At 47.6% G+C, this 17,371-nt stretch overlaps 1 protein-coding gene across 1 annotated transcript in view; it reads right to left on the bottom strand.

Annotated features, from left to right (window-relative positions):
• BLVRB (biliverdin reductase B) overlaps positions 1 to 17,098 on the bottom strand; it is a 30,335-nt gene extending 13,237 nt beyond the window's left edge. Inside the window, exons 1-2 of the mRNA XM_040406167.1 lie at positions 16,942 to 17,098; positions 1,173 to 1,334 (exon numbers count right to left, since the gene is read on the bottom strand). Of these exons, the coding sequence (XP_040262101.1) occupies positions 1,173 to 1,334; positions 16,942 to 17,020 (241 nt within the window). The 5' untranslated portion in view covers positions 17,021 to 17,098. The remainder of the gene's footprint in view (positions 1 to 1,172; positions 1,335 to 16,941) is intronic.
• Positions 17,099 to 17,371: the final 273 nt, after the last annotated feature.

Raw genomic sequence — 17,371 nt, 5'->3', positions numbered from 1 at the left:
GCACTCAGACCCCCACCGATCTAAACTTTTGATATGACCTTATAACATATCAAAAGTTTTCTCGAAACACAGTAACCCCTTTAAGAAAATTTATTGTTGGAGCGCCGGCATGTTGATCAGCCAGTGACTGAACTGAGAAAGAGAGAGAATAGAACAAGATGGAGGAGCCTTCTCCGGGGGCTGTTGGCTCCTGAGGGCCCTTCTATGTGGCTGAGGTCAGAGGAGACAGGCGTTTGGCCCGACACCTGATTGGTGGTTCAGATAGAGACAAAAGGGTAGGAGTTACAGGTCCAAGGCTGGACAACCTATTTAACGTACAAGAATTGCTGTAGTTCTACTGTTCATAATGAAAGGGGTTGTGTAATCTCCTAGTGATATGCCCCCAATGTCTGATAGGTGCGGGTCCCACCTATCTCTAAAACGGAGCCCGCAAAGAGAAGGAGAGCGGACTGCGCATGCACGTCTGTCCTCCATTCATTTCTATGAGACTGCCGAAAAAAGCCAGCGCTCGGCTATTTTACACAGTCCCATAGAAATGAATGGAGGACGGCCTCGCATGTGCAGTCCGCTCTCCTTCTCTTTGCGGGCTCCGTTTTAGAGACAGGTGCGAGTTCCAGAGGTGAGACCCACACATCAGACATTGGGGGCATATCCTAGCGATATGCCCCTAATGTATGAGATGACACAACCCCTTTAGATTTAATTTGGAGGTTATTTACTGGCATAAAAAAAGTCGCTGTGACTTTTTAAATGCTATTGTGCCGAAAGCTACAGTAGATGAGTGGGACTAATAGTTACAGAAGCCTCACTGATATTTCAAGGTTTCACTTTGTGCCTAAAGTTAGTTGCACATGCCGTTTCTTCGCTTTTCTATATATATTTGCACACTATTACATACAGAAGCATATGGAATAACATGGTACGCCTTTTTTGGGGGAAACCTATGGGCCACTGATGCCACTGTATGGCTACATAATGGCATCCATAGCAGACATGCTGGTCCTCCACCGATAAACCATTGATGGTTATTAACACTTATTACTTACATAGCGCCAACATCTGGTGCTGTATAATGCAACATAAAACGGGTGTGAACTCAAAACGTACAAATAGTATATTACATAATGTATTAGAGTAAATTATTTTAGAATATACAGGAAATAATACATTACCAAGGTCATTCCGAGTCCCCAGAATAATAATGACAGCGTCCTGTCCCTCCACGGCCTTTGAGACGTCCCCTTTATTCAGCACATCTCCAACCACGACTTTTGTAGGCTTGGTGCCAGCCGGGAGGCGAGCGGGGTCCCTCACCAGGACAGTCACATTGTACCCTGTGGGTAAGATAGGACTAATCATAACACATAGAAGAATATGGCGTCTTTCCTTGAAGAAGCTGAAATAACCCGCATAAACTGTTCTATTGCTATGGCTTACGATTGACCCTGTTGCGGTAGTATTATCACCCATGTTGAACTGTTTAGCGAGTACTTACCGAGAGATACTCCATCAATGTGCTTGTTATGTGGTATTTGTGCTACACTCCCTCAGTTGTACTTGTGTAATACTTGAAGGGGTTGTCCCACAAAAAAAAAAAAAAAAAAAAAAAAAAAAAAAGCCCCAGGATCTGAATACTTTTATAATTGCATGTAATTAAATATTTTGTATAGCCACTGAGTTATTCAATAAAATGTATCTGCATAGCGCCACCTGCTGTTTGTTTGTGTCTTATTTCTTTGTCCTGCTCACTGAGAAGGTCGCACATGCTCAGCTTTATGCTTCAACTGCCCCCTGAGCTGTGATAGGGAGAGCATGGACACGCCCCCTGAGCTGTGATAGGGAGAACATGGACACGCCCCCTTAGCTGCAGCAGAAAAGACACTCCCCTTGAGCTGTCAGCTTGATATAAATCTAGTAGACCAATGAATGTGGAGATCTCTGGATCCATGTGAGGTCCAGGACTGGTTCTAGCTTTGTTAGAAAGAGATTATCGTGTACTATACGGTCTGATTTTTATTATTATAATATTTGTGTTCGGATAGGCTATCAGAACGCATGCCCTACCACGACCCCCTAACCATAATAAGCAGTAGAATTATGCCATAACTGCTGTCGTAAAAGTAGCCTAAAGAGGGCCACCTTAGTAGTCTGATAATTGAAAAAGGGGGAATGGGTGGGTGGGTGAAAAGCAAACGAGCCGCGCGACGTGGGCTATGGGGGTGAGCCTTATATGCTGTGAGAGGGAGCCTCCCCTCACACAAATACGGCAATATTTAGCCTTAATACTTGTGTTCGGATAGGCTATCAGAACGCATGCCCTACCACGACCCCCTAACCATAATAAGCAGTAGAATTATGCCATAACTGCTGTCGTAAAAGTAGCCTAAAGAGGCCAAAAAGTACAAACGTTAGTGTAGTTAGTGCTTTAATGAAACAACGTATTATGCCAACAAATTACGAAAAGCAACAGACATTTCATGACACGGGTCTGGGATGTACGCAAGGTATGACGAGGACTTCCACCTCCCTAGTTTCCTGATGACATGGACCGGGACACCGTTCTTGGAAGCGGCTGAGGCGGCGCCGATACGAAACGAGTGACCCGTGATGCTAGCTGGGTTAACATTGATATTGACAAGTAGTGCCCTAATGTACTTCAAGAAAACCTGAATGCTGAGAGATGCGCCGTTGTGAGGCAGCAATGGCGAATCTGGTAACGATGTATGTATATGGAGTAACCACTGGTTTAGGACTACGACTGGACACCACTGGTCACCGGTGGGAAAATACCTGATACGTACCATCTCCCCCGGGCGAGCGGCTTTAGACTGCTCTAAATTAAGCAAGAAACCTGAACTAACTGGAATTAGATCTTTCTTCCGGAGAAACTTTGTGGAAGTGGCTGTGCACGTAAATTCCCCGGGCCTCAGGAAACCGAAAAATGACAGGTATAACGCCGTTTCCACTAAACTACTAGTCTCTAGACCAAAGGGGCGGTTACGTAGCATGTCAGAGACTGCCCTAAACATGGGACCTGTGAATGGCTGACGGCCCGTGGTTTTCTGACAGGTGGTTTTCTGTATACCCCGTAACATAGCCTTAATGGGATAGGCAGAAAACAAAGAAGGCTGCTCCGGGTGAGCCAGATAAAAGTGATGCTGGATACCTGCTAGATATAGCTTGATTGTGTTGTAAGCTAACTTCAAATTTGAGTGGCAAAACCCAATAAAAGCCATTAGGTAGGTTATGTGTCCCATGTCTAGTGGTGGATGTGAGACTCTGAATTTGCTAAACAACGCCCATGCTGACTTGTACACTTTCAACGTATTTACGGAGAGGGACTGTTCCACCAGGGATCTGGCGGTGAGTAGTAGTGGAGCTACTGCATGACTAGTAGGTTGTGCTGCGGGATCGTAGTTGGTAGTGGATCTGCCCCTGGGGAAACCTGTAAAAAGAAAGGAACATTAAGCCTGGACAGCGCGTCTGCAGCAAGATTCCTCTGTCCTTGAATATGCATGCAAACAAAATTGAACCTATGCTGCAACGACAACCACACAAACTTCCTCAGAAACGCCATGATTTCTCTGGACCCAGACCTGCCCTTCATCATAATGTCCACCAGTGCTGCATTATCTGTTAAAAACAACACGGTCTGGTAACCCCACAGACTGCCCCACGTGTGAGCTGCTGCCACTACCGGATATATCTCAAACAGGGTGGATGACTGTAGAAAGCCTGGAATAGCTAAAACTTCAGGCGGCCAAGGACTGGCCATCCAATGTTTCTTGTAAATGGCCGCAAAGCCGGTCGAAGAAGCTGCGTCTGTATGGACGATCGGGGAATGACTGGACACAGAGGGGACAAAGAACGACACTCCGTTCCACTGTGCCAAAAATTCATCCCACATCATGAGATCTGCTAAAGCATCCTGATCTAACCTAACTGCGCTATCCTGACCCGGGGCTAAGGGTAGAAGCTTCAGCAACCTGGATATGAAAGATCTACCTTGTGGTATTATCCTCATTGCAAAGTTCAACATACCAAGCAGACTCTGGAGATCTGTTTTAGTGGTGACTCTAACACGTGCAAGTTTGTGTACTACTTCTCTGATCCTGGTTAACTTGTCGTGAGGCAGACTAGCTTGCATGCTAACTGTGTCCAAGCGAATGCCTAGAAAAGTAATGACATTACCTGGACCCTCCACTTTATTGGGGGCTACGGGGACTTTAAGGTCTTCAAACACTCCTCTCAACACCGTGAGATCTCGTGGCACCTGTGTGGGTGGCTCGATTAACAGGAAATCGTCCAGGTAGTGGATTACGTGATGTGCTCGAAAAACATTCACTAGTACCCAATGCAAGCCTTGAGCAAACTGATCAAATAACCAGGGACTCGATTTAGCGCCAAAAGTCAGTTTGTTCGCAAAGTAATACTGCCCTTGCCACTTAATGCCATGCCACTGCCACAGCTGGGGTTTAAGGGGTAACAACTTAAAAGCGTCCGTGATGTCGGCTTTTGACAACCAAGCTCCCTCGCCTAGTGACAGAATGACCTGTATGGCCTCATCTATGGAAGAATATTTCATAGAAACTTCCTCAGAGGGTATCAGTGAGTTCAAACTTGGAATGGAGAGTGAATGAGGAGCTGACAAATCATAAATTACCCTTTTTTTATTGGAAAATTTCCCTGTGACAACACCAATGGGGTTGACCCTCCAACAATCATATGGGGACTGTGCCATTGGCCCTATCAAATATCCCTTCTCTAACTCGACAGATAGTAAGTGTGAAATGGAGACCGGGTCTCGGACGGCCGACAACAAGTTCTTGCATTCGTATGTAACCTGCGGCAGCGCCACCAAGCCGGTGTGGAAGCCATGCCGCAGACCATCGATCAGAAACTGGACCCAACTCTGATCTGGATGACCTAGCAAAAATATGGCCAGCAAATCCGTATCTACCACGCTTAGTCACGCTGAATGTTGCCCTTTCTGGGGGCACACGGTGACAGAATGAGCCCTGAAACAAAGGGTACACAAGTGCAGCAGCCTACAGTGATTAAAGTAACAACCGGTAGTGTTAAAGTTGTTACATATCTGTGTTTTCCCAAGATATTTAATTGGCCGCCCTAACTTGTCTGTGCCTGTCGTAAGCCTGGCGAACGGAGGTTGGGGAGTGTAGCTAGCTTGTGCTCGTTCTGGCCTGGCACTAGTACACCAATCTGTGGCATGTGCGTAAGAGCCGCAGCTACTACACGCCGGGGCTTTGAGCCCTGCAAAATGCCGGCAAAACAGCTCGGTATCGACTATGGACCAGTCAACGGTATGCTGAAATTGCCTGTGCGCAGCTGCAGCTTTAGCTGAAAACGATCTGTGGTATTCATAAAATGCCGTACCGCCGTATTTGTTGGCTAAATCCACAACTTTGTATAAATACAGATCCAGCTCCTCTCTCCTATTAGGACTCACTGAACAAACCACATCCCTAAACAAGCTAAATGCTAGTACAAATTCTGCTACGGTGAGCTTCCTGTTAAGCCTGACATCTCTGGACTTCAGGATCACTGAAACCTCCCCACACGCTATGGTCTTGCTATCCGGCGTTTCGTGCGTGGCTACGAGCAAGGAAGCTAAGTTAACGTCCTTACCATCTAATATGTCTTGACGCACATTGGTGGGAATGAAATGACATGGAGCTATGTTAAGAGGGTTGACCTGGGAGCCAACAACAGAAGACTGGGTGAGTAGCTGCACGGCCGTATTCGGGCCAACCGCGTTTGAAGTAGAGGCCGTATTTTCCATAGCCTCCAGTCTGGTCTGAAAGCGGGACAGAGAGGACGCCATCGTACTGACTACAGCGTGCAATTGTGACAAGGAATTTTTTATCGTGTCCGTGGCCACCGAATCCTCCCCTGAAGCAGGGGGTTCTGAGAACAGCAGCCTGTAAAGTTCCGCTTTCCTAGCGGTCGCCGGGAAATGAATCCCTTTCCTTAATAGTTCTGCCGTGAGCCTCGGCACAGTCCAGGATCTGAGAGCTGGAACCGCCTCTCTTTCGGATTGGGTATCTTCATTGCTATGCGATGCGACACTCTCTTCCACGTGAGATTGCTGAGACATCCTGACTAAAAGAAACTGTGGTTACCTATGGATACCGACTCTCGTGCTCCCGCCACCAGTGTCACCGGACCTGCGATGACTGAACCTGCTAACGTGATACAGTGCTGCCCAGTGGAACGGGCATCGTACTCCTGAACTTGTTGAACTGCCCCCGGTCCACCCCCAGGTATACAGCTACCCGATGACCCGTGGCCGTGACAGACTATTGAGCGTCCGTAGTCGTGACAGACTATTGAGCGTCTGTAGCCGTGACAGACTATTGAGCGTCTGTAGTCGTGACAGACTATTGAGCGTCTGTAGTCGTGACAGACTATTGAGCGTCTGTAGTCGTGACAGACTATTGAGCGTCTGTAGTCGTGACAGACTATTGAGCGTCTGTAGTCGTGACAGACTATTGAGCGTCTGTAGTCGTGACAGACTATCGAGCGTCTGTAGTCGTGACAGACTATCGAGCGTCTGTAGTCGTGACAGACTATTGAGCGTCTGTAGTCGTGACAGACTATTGAGCGTCTGTAGTCGTGACAGACTATCGAGCGTCTGTAGTCGTGACAGACTATCGAGCGTCTGTAGTCGTGACAGACTATTGAGCGTCTGTAGTCGTGACAGACTATTGAGCGTCTGTAGTCGTGACAGACTTCTGGGCGACTGCAGTCGTGACGGGCTTGAGCGTCAGTGACTATAGGTGCCTGTAATTGCCACAGGCCTTGGTCGCCTGTTAGACATAACGGACCCCGTGCCCGCACCAGCGAGAGGCCGCACCAGCCTATTGATGACAAGCCACGAGCATCTACCCTGGTGACAGACCACGGACGTCAGTACCCGCCACACATGACACAAGGGCTGCCGAGACAAGACCTTTAGTGCCCCTGATCAAGGCAAGGGGTGAAAAGAAATATATCTACCCCCTTGTCCGTTATTTTCCTTTATTATTCCAGGAGTAGAATACCCTACATAAGATGTGCCACTCCCCCGTGTTACTAGACCGTGACACAAAAACCCCCCACCCCAACACGGACCCCGTGTCACCTACCTGAACAAAAGCGGAAATGCCCTACCGCTGCTAGTTAAGGAAAAAAGGGGAAAAGGAAACTCAACATAATGCATGACCTCTATAACTACCCCTTCCTCCCCGCCATTTTTTTTTTTTATTTTCCCCTTTTTTTTCCTTTTTACCTGCCGAAACAAAGTACCAGGAGATACGTGGTGGCAGTATGCGCTGTGGGATGATGATCCTACTGACCTGAAAAAAAAATACTGCGGTTACCACCTCGAACCCTGATAGGTCAAAACTGTTATGAGCCATGTATTAAGACGTACCACCATTATGCGCTTATCTGGCGCTGGCCGAGGCCACCCAAACCACTACGTGTGCCAACGAGAACCCACAACGCAGTGCAGTATGGGCTGCTGTCTACCATGACTAGTAGCCTCAATGCCCAGAGTCTAAGAGCCGGACCAGGCGACGTGCCCTGAAGAGCCTGACTGAGGGCACTGACGTGTACCGCCAGACTGCCCTGCCAAGGACCCCCACCACTGCGGCCCCCACAGAGGGACCGTGAGCTGCCGGTACGCGAGCACCGCAGCCAAAGCCGCCCAGTGAGGCACCCGTGGCGGCGGCACATGCCCCAGACACACGAGACACGCCCCCTACCATGCGCACAGATGCTATTGTAGCCGCGCGGCTGACTGCCCGACTGCCGGGTGAGTAAAGCGGCCCGTGACCGCCGCGCACATGTATCCAGACGGCGGCATGCTCTGGCAAGTACCGGCGCCTAACGCCCACCCCCACCGCACAACCATATCACCTTAAGTCCGAAGAAAACGGAGCTGTCGCTGAGTCTCCGATCGCGAGATAGCCTCGTGACGTCTGCGAGCGTGCCGAAGTGCCGACCCGGAAGTAACCTGCCGGAAAAGCAAACGAGCCGCGCGACGTGGGCTATGGGGGTGAGCCTTATATGCTGTGAGAGGGAGCCTCCCCTCACACAAATACGGCAATATTTAGCCTTAATACTTATGGAATAACCCCTTAAAGGGCCATCAGCCTCGGAAACTCCCTTAAACAATGTGGCCCTCTCTAAAGACAGCATAGAATAGTGACAGAACCGCTGATCTCGGTGGGCTGTCACTTCTGGGCTAGCAGTCAGTACAGAGGCCAAACCCACCAATGCTGAGGGGGAGAGGAGTCTGATGAGACTCACGGCCCTGTCCTTGCCCACGACTGGCAGATTTCTTTTCTATTACGTATAGAAATAAAATAAATCTCATACCTGCCCCGTCACTTCATTCCAACGCTCTGTTTGGCGATATTTTGGTTCCCTGCCTGTTTACTTCTGGCGGGGGGGGGGGTCACATGTGCTGTGACCAAGACTGGCCTCAGCAGTGACTTCTCCTCAAGAGGGTTATGACCCAGCAATTACATTCACTGCTGATGCCACTCATTGGCTGCAGCAGCGCTCGTGACCCTGTCCATACCCCGGATGCTAATAAATAGGGCAGGGACCAAAACGGAGTGGCAGGGGTGGGTATGATGTTTTCAGTCCTACGTGTAACGGTATTATTTTTTTGGTTTAGTACCACATGCTCCGCCTGAGCCTGTATATATAAAAAAAAAAAAAAAAAAAGTTCATAATACTGGTCAAAAAAGTTCATAATCATTGGCCAAAAAGATCTGTCCCCTCTCCGAGCCTCCATAGAACTCTTTGGTAGCATTTGTGTACAGTGAGCTCCCCCTAGTGACAGCTGCAGGTAGACAGAATTTTATCACTTAAAATTGACTTTATGACAAAATGAAGGGAAGCACCAGGACAGGTCCAATGGCAATACCGCACTCGCCATGGACTCCATAGCACTGGTGTGCCTTGATGGATATGGGAGAAATTGTGATGGGAGGTCTGTGGTTTTTCATTGGACTACGGGTAATCCTACTGCAAAATACTGGCACTGCCTTCATTTTAATGAATTCTCCTGATCAGGTTCAGTTTGTCTGTCAGGAAGCATCAACAGGAATCGTAAGGAAAGAGAAATCCGCAGGATAAGGGATAACTATTAGATCAGTGGGGGTCCGATCACTGGTCACGAAAATGGGGGCCTGATACCCCCTGCAATGAACATAGTGACCAGTTAGGCAGAGGTGTAGCAGCCGGCGCTGGGGGGGGCTTACTGCTGGGTGTTTTATGTCTATGGTGAAGCAGGGAGCCGTCCGCTCCCTGCTTTACTGTTCTGCCGAGCACATCGCGCTGCTGGCTGTGGGAGGAGCGGCAAAAGCCTGGGAATCAGCCTCCTGCACAGTCAGCAGCGCCATGTGTGTGACCGCGACTGGGGAACGCAGGATGTGCCCGATCATCAGGGAAACAGCTAAGTATTTGTGGGTGTGTTTTTTTTTTTATGGAGCTGCAGAGGGCACTAGGGGCCAAAGGGGGGCAACAGGTGGGCATATCTACTGTGAAGGGGCACAAGGTGGCCATTACTACTGTGTGGTAGCACTAAGGGGAAATGCCCTTGATTACCCTGTTATACATTGGGATAGCTCGGTCTTACAAGGCCAGCACAGTGCCCCCTGCTGGAGATTTCAAAAGGGCAGTTACCATCCCTTCCTTATGCGATTATTCTTTCTGCTCGGTCACCACAGGGACCTTGTCCCGGATCCAGCTGACACGCCAGCGACAACCTGGATGCGGTATGACCAGTTGGTTCTTTCATTTATTGCAAAGAGTATGGTACCGTCGTGTACCCTGCGAGCCGCCGCTTCATTCATGTCTATGGGATTTGCGGAGATATCCGAGTGCTGTACATGGCCATAGACGTTAATGGAGCGGCCACGCTGTAGATGGGGGAATACCCCTTTAAATCTCTAAATGCTGTCGTGTCATTAGTCGTCTAAACCCCTGCGGCCCTCCAGCTGTTGTAAAACTACAACTCCCGCAATGCCCTGCTGAAGGGCCCATAGCTGTAGGATGTCCAGTCATGCTGGGGGTTGTAGTTTTGCAACAGCTGGAGGGCCGCAGGTTGGGCATCCCGGATCTGAACGATCACCTGCTCGTCTATATGTACACTTACATTATACACAAAACCTACAAAAATTGGAGCTCACAAAGTACCAGTACAAAAATATTTTATTGAAGTCACAAAAATACATATATACCCCCTACCCCTGGCGCCATCCTGGTTTGGGTACACTGAGCTCTTGGGCAAGTTCCTTCTTATCAGGTTCTTTGGCATTTTCGTTTACAGGGCAGTTTTTACATTCTTGTCCCTGGTCTGTGGGCAGCATATGGCCTGATACTGCGATTCCTTAGTACTGTCTTGAATATTTTGCAGGTTCCTGTTTTTTATGTGCATATTGATGTAACCTATGAGATTACTATAGGTTTGACAACAAGCCTATGAATATGTAGCCTGTGTCCCACTAGGATGGTGTTTTTCTCTGCTACCTTCTTTTTAAAAAGTGACAACGTCTTTTATATTTATATATACACCGTATGTATTTTTGTGACTTCAATAAAATATTTTTGCACTGGTACTTTGTGAGCTCCAATTTTTGTAGGTTTGGCGTTTTTTTTGTAGGTTTGGCTGGTACTCTTACTTTCTTATAGTTTGCCCCCTGATTTTTTGCCGCAATATGTATTGTATTTACCAACTTTAGTCTTGGCACGTGGGCCACTTTTGGTTTTGCCTTTGTACTTACATTATACAGTATAATATTTGGTCATGAGATCCATTAGAGATGCAGAGCCACAAAAGTATTAGGTTACTTTGCAGTATTGCCAGGTGCCAGCATGGCGACGCAGCAGGTATCCCCCGCCTACAGCCCCAAAGGGCATCAGATACAAGTTAATGACAGTAAGGGTATAAGGACTTATTCCAGCGTAATAAACCGTTATATAGCACCATGAAAACTGCTAATAAAAATGCCAGATGCTAAATCCTCTAGGGACACATCCAACTCTAGCTCGTGCGGATTCTGATGCAGAATTTATCCTGCTGTGGATTTCACGCTATGAGCTGCAAACATCCTGTGTAGAGAGGAGCAAATTTGACGTTATGAAATTCGTTCGCGCTTCGTTTGCTGATAAAAGGTGAATTGCGTTATGGATTCCGTTATTACGGACCATAACGCAATTCTATGACGGAATGCATAACGGAATGCCTTTAGAGGCATTCCGTCATAATAGAAGTCTATGGGCTGCAAAATGGATCTGTCCCGTTTCCGTTATGCAGGAGAGGACTCCCCTGGAACGAGACGGATCCGTTTTGCAGCCCTTACACTTGGAATTGTACTGTCTTACTATAAAATTAATGTCCTCCACTTAGGCCTCTTGCACGCGAACAATACGGATTAGGTCCGGATGCGTTCAGTAAAAAATGCGCAATTTCGCAAGCAAGTTCAGTCAGTTTTGTCTGCAATTGCATTCAGTTTTTATCACGCGGGTGCCATGCACATTGATGCGTTTTTCACGCGCGTGATAAAAAATAAAAAAAAAAAAAGAAAACCTGAAGGTTTACAAACAACATCTCTTAGCAACCATCAGTGAAAAATGCATCGCATCCGCACTTGCTTCCGGATGCGATGTGATTTTTCACTGAAGCCCTATTAACTTCTATGGGGCCAGAATATAGAACATGCTGAGATTTTTTACGCAACGCACAATCGATACGTGAAAAACAACGCTCATGTACACACCCATTGAAATGAATGGGGTCTAGATTCAGTGCGGGCGCAATGCGTTCGCATCACACATTGCACCCGCGCGGAAAACTCGCTCGTCTGAAAGGGGCCTTAGGTCTTTCCAAAGTTTCTGCAAATATCACAAGACTTACTTCGTCTCGCCTCTATCACGTGTCAGTTCGTTTATTGGCATAAATTACTGTATCAAAATATTAAGCAGAGTTTAGCTTCGTATTTTGATACGTAAATTTATGCCAATAAACGAACTGACATGTGATAGAGGCGAGACGAAGTAAGTCTTGTGATATTTGCAGAAACTTCGCAAAGACCTCCGCAGAGGACATACATTTTACAGCAAGGCCTCTTTCCCACGGGCATGTGCGCCCCGTTGCCGTATTGTGGACCGCATTTGCGGAACGGAACGCTACGGAAGCACTACGGAGTGCTTCCGTGGGGTTTCGTCCCGTACTTCCGTTCCGCAAAAAGATAGAACATGTCCTATCTTTTTGCGGAACGGCCGGACCCATTCAAGTGAACGGGTCCGCGATCCGCTGCCCCACGGACTGTGCTTGTGCATTGCGGGCCGCACACGCCCGTGGGAAAGAGGCCTAAGACGGAGCCCAAATTACTAAAAAGGTAGTTTTTAAAAGATTCGGGTTCGGACGCAGCAATCCGAACCAGATTCGCTCAACCCTAAATGCAATCTTTGACTCGTGACACAAAGTTCTGGGAGAATTTATAGAAATGTCAGCGACGATTAACTGTCAACACGTAATAAATTTGGCTTCCGCTAATTTTTTTTTTTTTTGTACTTGTTTTTTAGGAAGTTAATAGTTAACGCTCAGCAGATTTTAGACGGAGGGAGGGGAACAAATTCTGGCTTATCACTGAAAACACAGGCAGGGTGACTCAGCAGAAGTGCCCCGAATACGCCTACATGCGATATACGAGAGTCACATAGCAGGGCTGGATCACATGCTGGGGTCGGATCAGCGGTTATGACGATTATGGCAAAATGGTGGCCAAACGGGGCAGTGTGAATTTGTGGCAAAGGAAAAATCAAGACAATGTGAAGACATTCTTAGAAAACGTTCCATGGAGTTGGTAACATCTAACCAGTCGGCTACACATAAGGCTCTGCTCACATCACACGTGAAGGGACATCTACTGCAGGTAAAGGTAGAGCAACATATACCAAAAGGACCCCCTTTAGTACGCTTCAGGCCTATGGACGTGTTGGGTAATGTCCCGGCCACATACACCAAACTTAGGGCGTTTACCACGCCTTTTATGCTAGAATTCTGCCGTTGAAAAGTCGCCAATATTGTTGCACATTGTATTTGCGGTGAAATATGAAACTTTTGGCCCTTTTAGGAATTGCGGTAAAAAGGGGGCTGGCCAGAAGGGCGCACAGATCTGCCTTTTTACGCCAGTTTTTCGGGTGCAAATAAAGAAACGTACGGCAGCTAGGAGGAAGCGGTAGATTTAAGCGCATAAAACGCAGTTCTTGATACATATCCCCCTGGAGGCTTTCAGTCTACAGCCGTCTCCCCTACTTCTCCATCACGGGTGAATTTCTGGGGGCTCCCGTTCCACCACTAAGATCCTCCCCATCGTGTGCCGACCTCTGCGCCGTCGGCCCCGCTCTCAGCTTTGCAGTGCAGGCAAGGCTCTTCAGCTGTACATGTGACTTGAGGACTGGGGACCTAAAGTGGCCCTGAAAAATAAACTAAAAAAAAAGGCGGGTCCAGATTGGCGGGGGTTAGGGTAGCAAAAATAGGCTGGGCCAACAATACCATAGTGCAACACAAAATACTGCCCCCGAGGACAGCGATACAGTTGAATTCAGAAGAACACCTCGCCACCGGCCAGGTTCCTAAGTACCTAATCCTGGGGACACAGAGAGTTGAATGCAATGGTGAAGCAGGTTAGCAAACGGATTCACCAATTACAGGCAGGTGTTCTGTAGATTTTATTATTTTCCCTTAGTACATGGTTAGAAGGGAAAATAATAGCATTCTGAATTAGGGATCGATCGATTATCGGTTTTAGCGATATTATCGGCCAATATTCAGGATTTTGACCGGTATCTATTTTGCCGATATTCCGATAACATATTGGGAACACAGATCGCGCTGCTCTCAGCGCTCTCCGTGTTCCCTCAGCAGCACAGGGGAGAAGGAAGCAGTGTCTCCTCCCCCTGTGCTGCTGCTGCCGCCAATGAGAGGAGAGAAGACAAGAGGAGGGGAGGGGCTGTGGCCACTGCGCCACCAATGAAGATACCTCTCTCATTAATTCATATACAGGAGGCGGGAGCTGCAGAATCACATAGCCGGCTCCCGACCTCTATGAGCGGTAGCTGCGGAACCATTCATTTTAATGGGTTCGCAAAAAAACGGAAGTTACTCCGTATGTCCGTTCTGCAAAAAAAAAAAAAAAATTACAATAATAATAATAATAATACTACTACTACATGTCCTATTACTGTCCACATCACTGACAAGGATAGGACTGTTCTATTAGGGGCCAGTTTTTCTGTAAAGTACAGAATGCACACGGACATCATCCGTATTTTTAGCGGATCTGTTTTTGCAGACCGCAAAATACATACAGTTGTATGCAAGAGCCCCAAGTCTGTGCAAAAGAGTCTTTCATCCTGCAGAGTTCAGCAAAAAACATACATGATGTAAGGCCTCATGCACACGACCGTTGTTTTGGTCCACATCCAAGCCGCAGTTTTTGCGGCTCGGACGCGGACCCATTCACTTCAATGGGGCTGCAAAAGATGTGTGCTGTCTGCATCCGTTGCTCCGTTCCGTGGTCTGCAAAAAAAAATAAAAAAATTAGATAGATAGATATATATATATATATATATATATATCTATCTATCATGTCCTATTCTTGTCCGTTTTGTGGACAAGAATAGGCAGTTATATCAATGGCTGTCCGTGCTGTTCCGCGAATTGCGGAATGCACACGGACGCCATCTGTGTTTTTTGGATCCGCAATTTGTGGACCGCAAAACACACAACGGTCATGTGCATGAGGCCTTAAACAGTTTATATATATATATAAAAAATATTTACAGTGGAACCCTATGGTACTGTATGGTGTCTGTAGGAAGCGCCGTTTAACGTATACATCATGTGCATGTTAAACGTGGGACTAAAACCGGATGTAAATACAGCATTAGGATATGACCACGTGACGCAGTTGTATCGGCGCTGCAATGCGGCTGCTCGATCCTGTTAGAGGGAATCTATCACCACGATTCTGAACTACGTGAATATTACTGCACATTGCTACTCCCCATAGAGAAGTATAAAATACTAGATGCTATACACACTATACTATATAATGCATGGGGGACCTGGTGCCAATACCCCCCAGCATGGTTGCGGCAGTTAAATAAAAAAATCATTGGGGGTTATTTACAAAGTCAGCGACATAAATTGGGCGAACCTTCGGCAGTCCTGTTAGTAAATTTGTCAGTCCGGCCCCGGCCTCTCCCAAGTGGTGAGGAAGGCATGGAAGCCGGTGCGGCAAAATAATTTATAATTTAGCATGAACGTTTAAAAAAAAAAAAAAGAAGAAGAGGTTTTGCAACTTTTTACGCCAAAAACTGGAGTGAAAGTGTTAGTAAATGACCCCCATTGACTGCAGCATGTTTTCAGTCTTATTTGATCCTATGGAGTACTGGTAACGCACCGGAACACCTGATGTGTATACACAGCCTACGGCTTCTCACGTGTCTATTTATTTAGTGCATTTCATTGTGCTTGTGAAATATACCAAGAGTTTTACAGCACAGTGTATACAGGTGCAGTGTGTGCAGCACAGTGCATACAGGTGCAGTGTGTGCGCAGCACAGTGCATACAGGTGCAGCACAGTGCATACAGGTGTAGTGTGTACAGCACAGTGCATACAGGTGCAGTGTGTGCAGCACAGTGCATACAGGTGCAGTGTGTGCAGCACAGTGCATACAGGTGCAGTGTGTGCGCAGCACAGTGCATACAGGTGCAGTGTGTGCGCAGCACAGTGCATACAGGTGCAGTGTGTGCAGCACAGTGCATACAGGTGCAGTGTGTGCGCAGCACAGTGCATACAGGTGCAGTGTGTGCAGCACAGTGCATACAGGTGCAGTGTGTGCAGCACAGTGCATACAGGTGCAGTGTGTGCAGCACAGTGCATACAGGTGCAGTGTGTGCAGCACAGTGCATACAGGTGCAGTGTGTGCAGCACAGTGCATACAGGTGCAGCACAGTGCATACAGGTGCAGTGTGTACAGCACAGTGCATACAGGTGTAGTGTGTACAGCACAGTGCATACAGGTGTAGTGTGTACAGCACAGTGCATACAGGTGCAGTACAGTGCATACAGGTGCAGCACAGTGTATACAGGTGTAGTGTGTACAGCACAGTGCATACAGGTGTAGTGTGTACAGCACAGTGTATATAGGTGTAGTGTACAGCACAGTGTATACAGGTGTAGTGTGTACAGCACAGTGTATACAGGTGTCCTGTGTACAGCACAGTGTATACAGGTGTCCTGTGTACAGCACAGTGTATACAGGTGTAGTGTGTACAGCACAGTGTATACAGGTGTAGTGTGTACAGCACAGTGCATACAGGTGTAGTGTGTACAGCACAGTGCATACAGGTGTAGTGTGTACAGCACAGTGTATATAGGTGTAGTGTACAGTGTATACAGGTGTCATGTACAGCACAGTGTATACAGGTGTAGTGTGTACAGCACAGTGTATACAGGTGTAGTGTGTACAGCACAGTGTATATAGGTGTAGTGTACAGTGTATACAGGTGTCATGTACAGCACAGTGTATACAGGTGTAGTGTGTACAGCACAGTGTATATAGGTGTAGTGTACAGTGTATACAGGTGTCATGTACAGCACAGTGTATACAGGTGTAGTGTGTACAGCACAGTGTATACAGGTGTAGTGTACAGTGTATACAGGTGTCATGTACAGCACAGTGTATACAGGTGTCCTGTGTACAGCAGTGTATATAGGTGTAGTGTACAGTGTATACAGGTGTCATGTACAGCACAGTGTATACAGGTGTCCTGTGTACAGCAGTGTATATAGGTGTAGTGTACAGCACGGTGTATACAGCCGTCCCTCCATGTGCTCTGTAGCCATTACCTTTGTCCAGCGCTTGTTTCAGGGTCACTTTCCCGGTCATTCCTGTGGCCCCAAAGATGACAATGTTTTTCGGAGCCATTGTGACGGATACACAGAAGTTGCAGGCTCTCAGTGCATGTTATAGGACCCTGCACACGGCCTGGACGGACTCCTCCCTCTGGTGGGAGGAGCCTTATGCTTAACCCTCTCATTGCTGAACTCCTGCTGAGCCAGAATTGCTGTAGAGGAGAAGTCGGCTGTCTGCAGGATGTAGCAGAGCGCGATCATCACACTGCCCGTTACTGGTGCCCGTTACTGGTGTCTACTGGTGGAGAGGGGCTCCAGAGGTCAAATACAGCTGCGTCCTCTGCACCCCCCATAGGGGTGCTCCTGGCACACAGCTAGTCACCCGTCAGGAGCCACATAACAGTGCCAGCCTTACCCCCTGAGT

This window comes from Bufo bufo, chromosome 8, assembly GCF_905171765.1.
Source record: "Bufo bufo chromosome 8, aBufBuf1.1, whole genome shotgun sequence".
In the NCBI taxonomy this organism is placed as follows: domain Eukaryota; kingdom Metazoa; phylum Chordata; class Amphibia; order Anura; family Bufonidae; genus Bufo; species Bufo bufo.
This window is presented reverse-complemented; position numbering and strand designations above follow the sequence as displayed.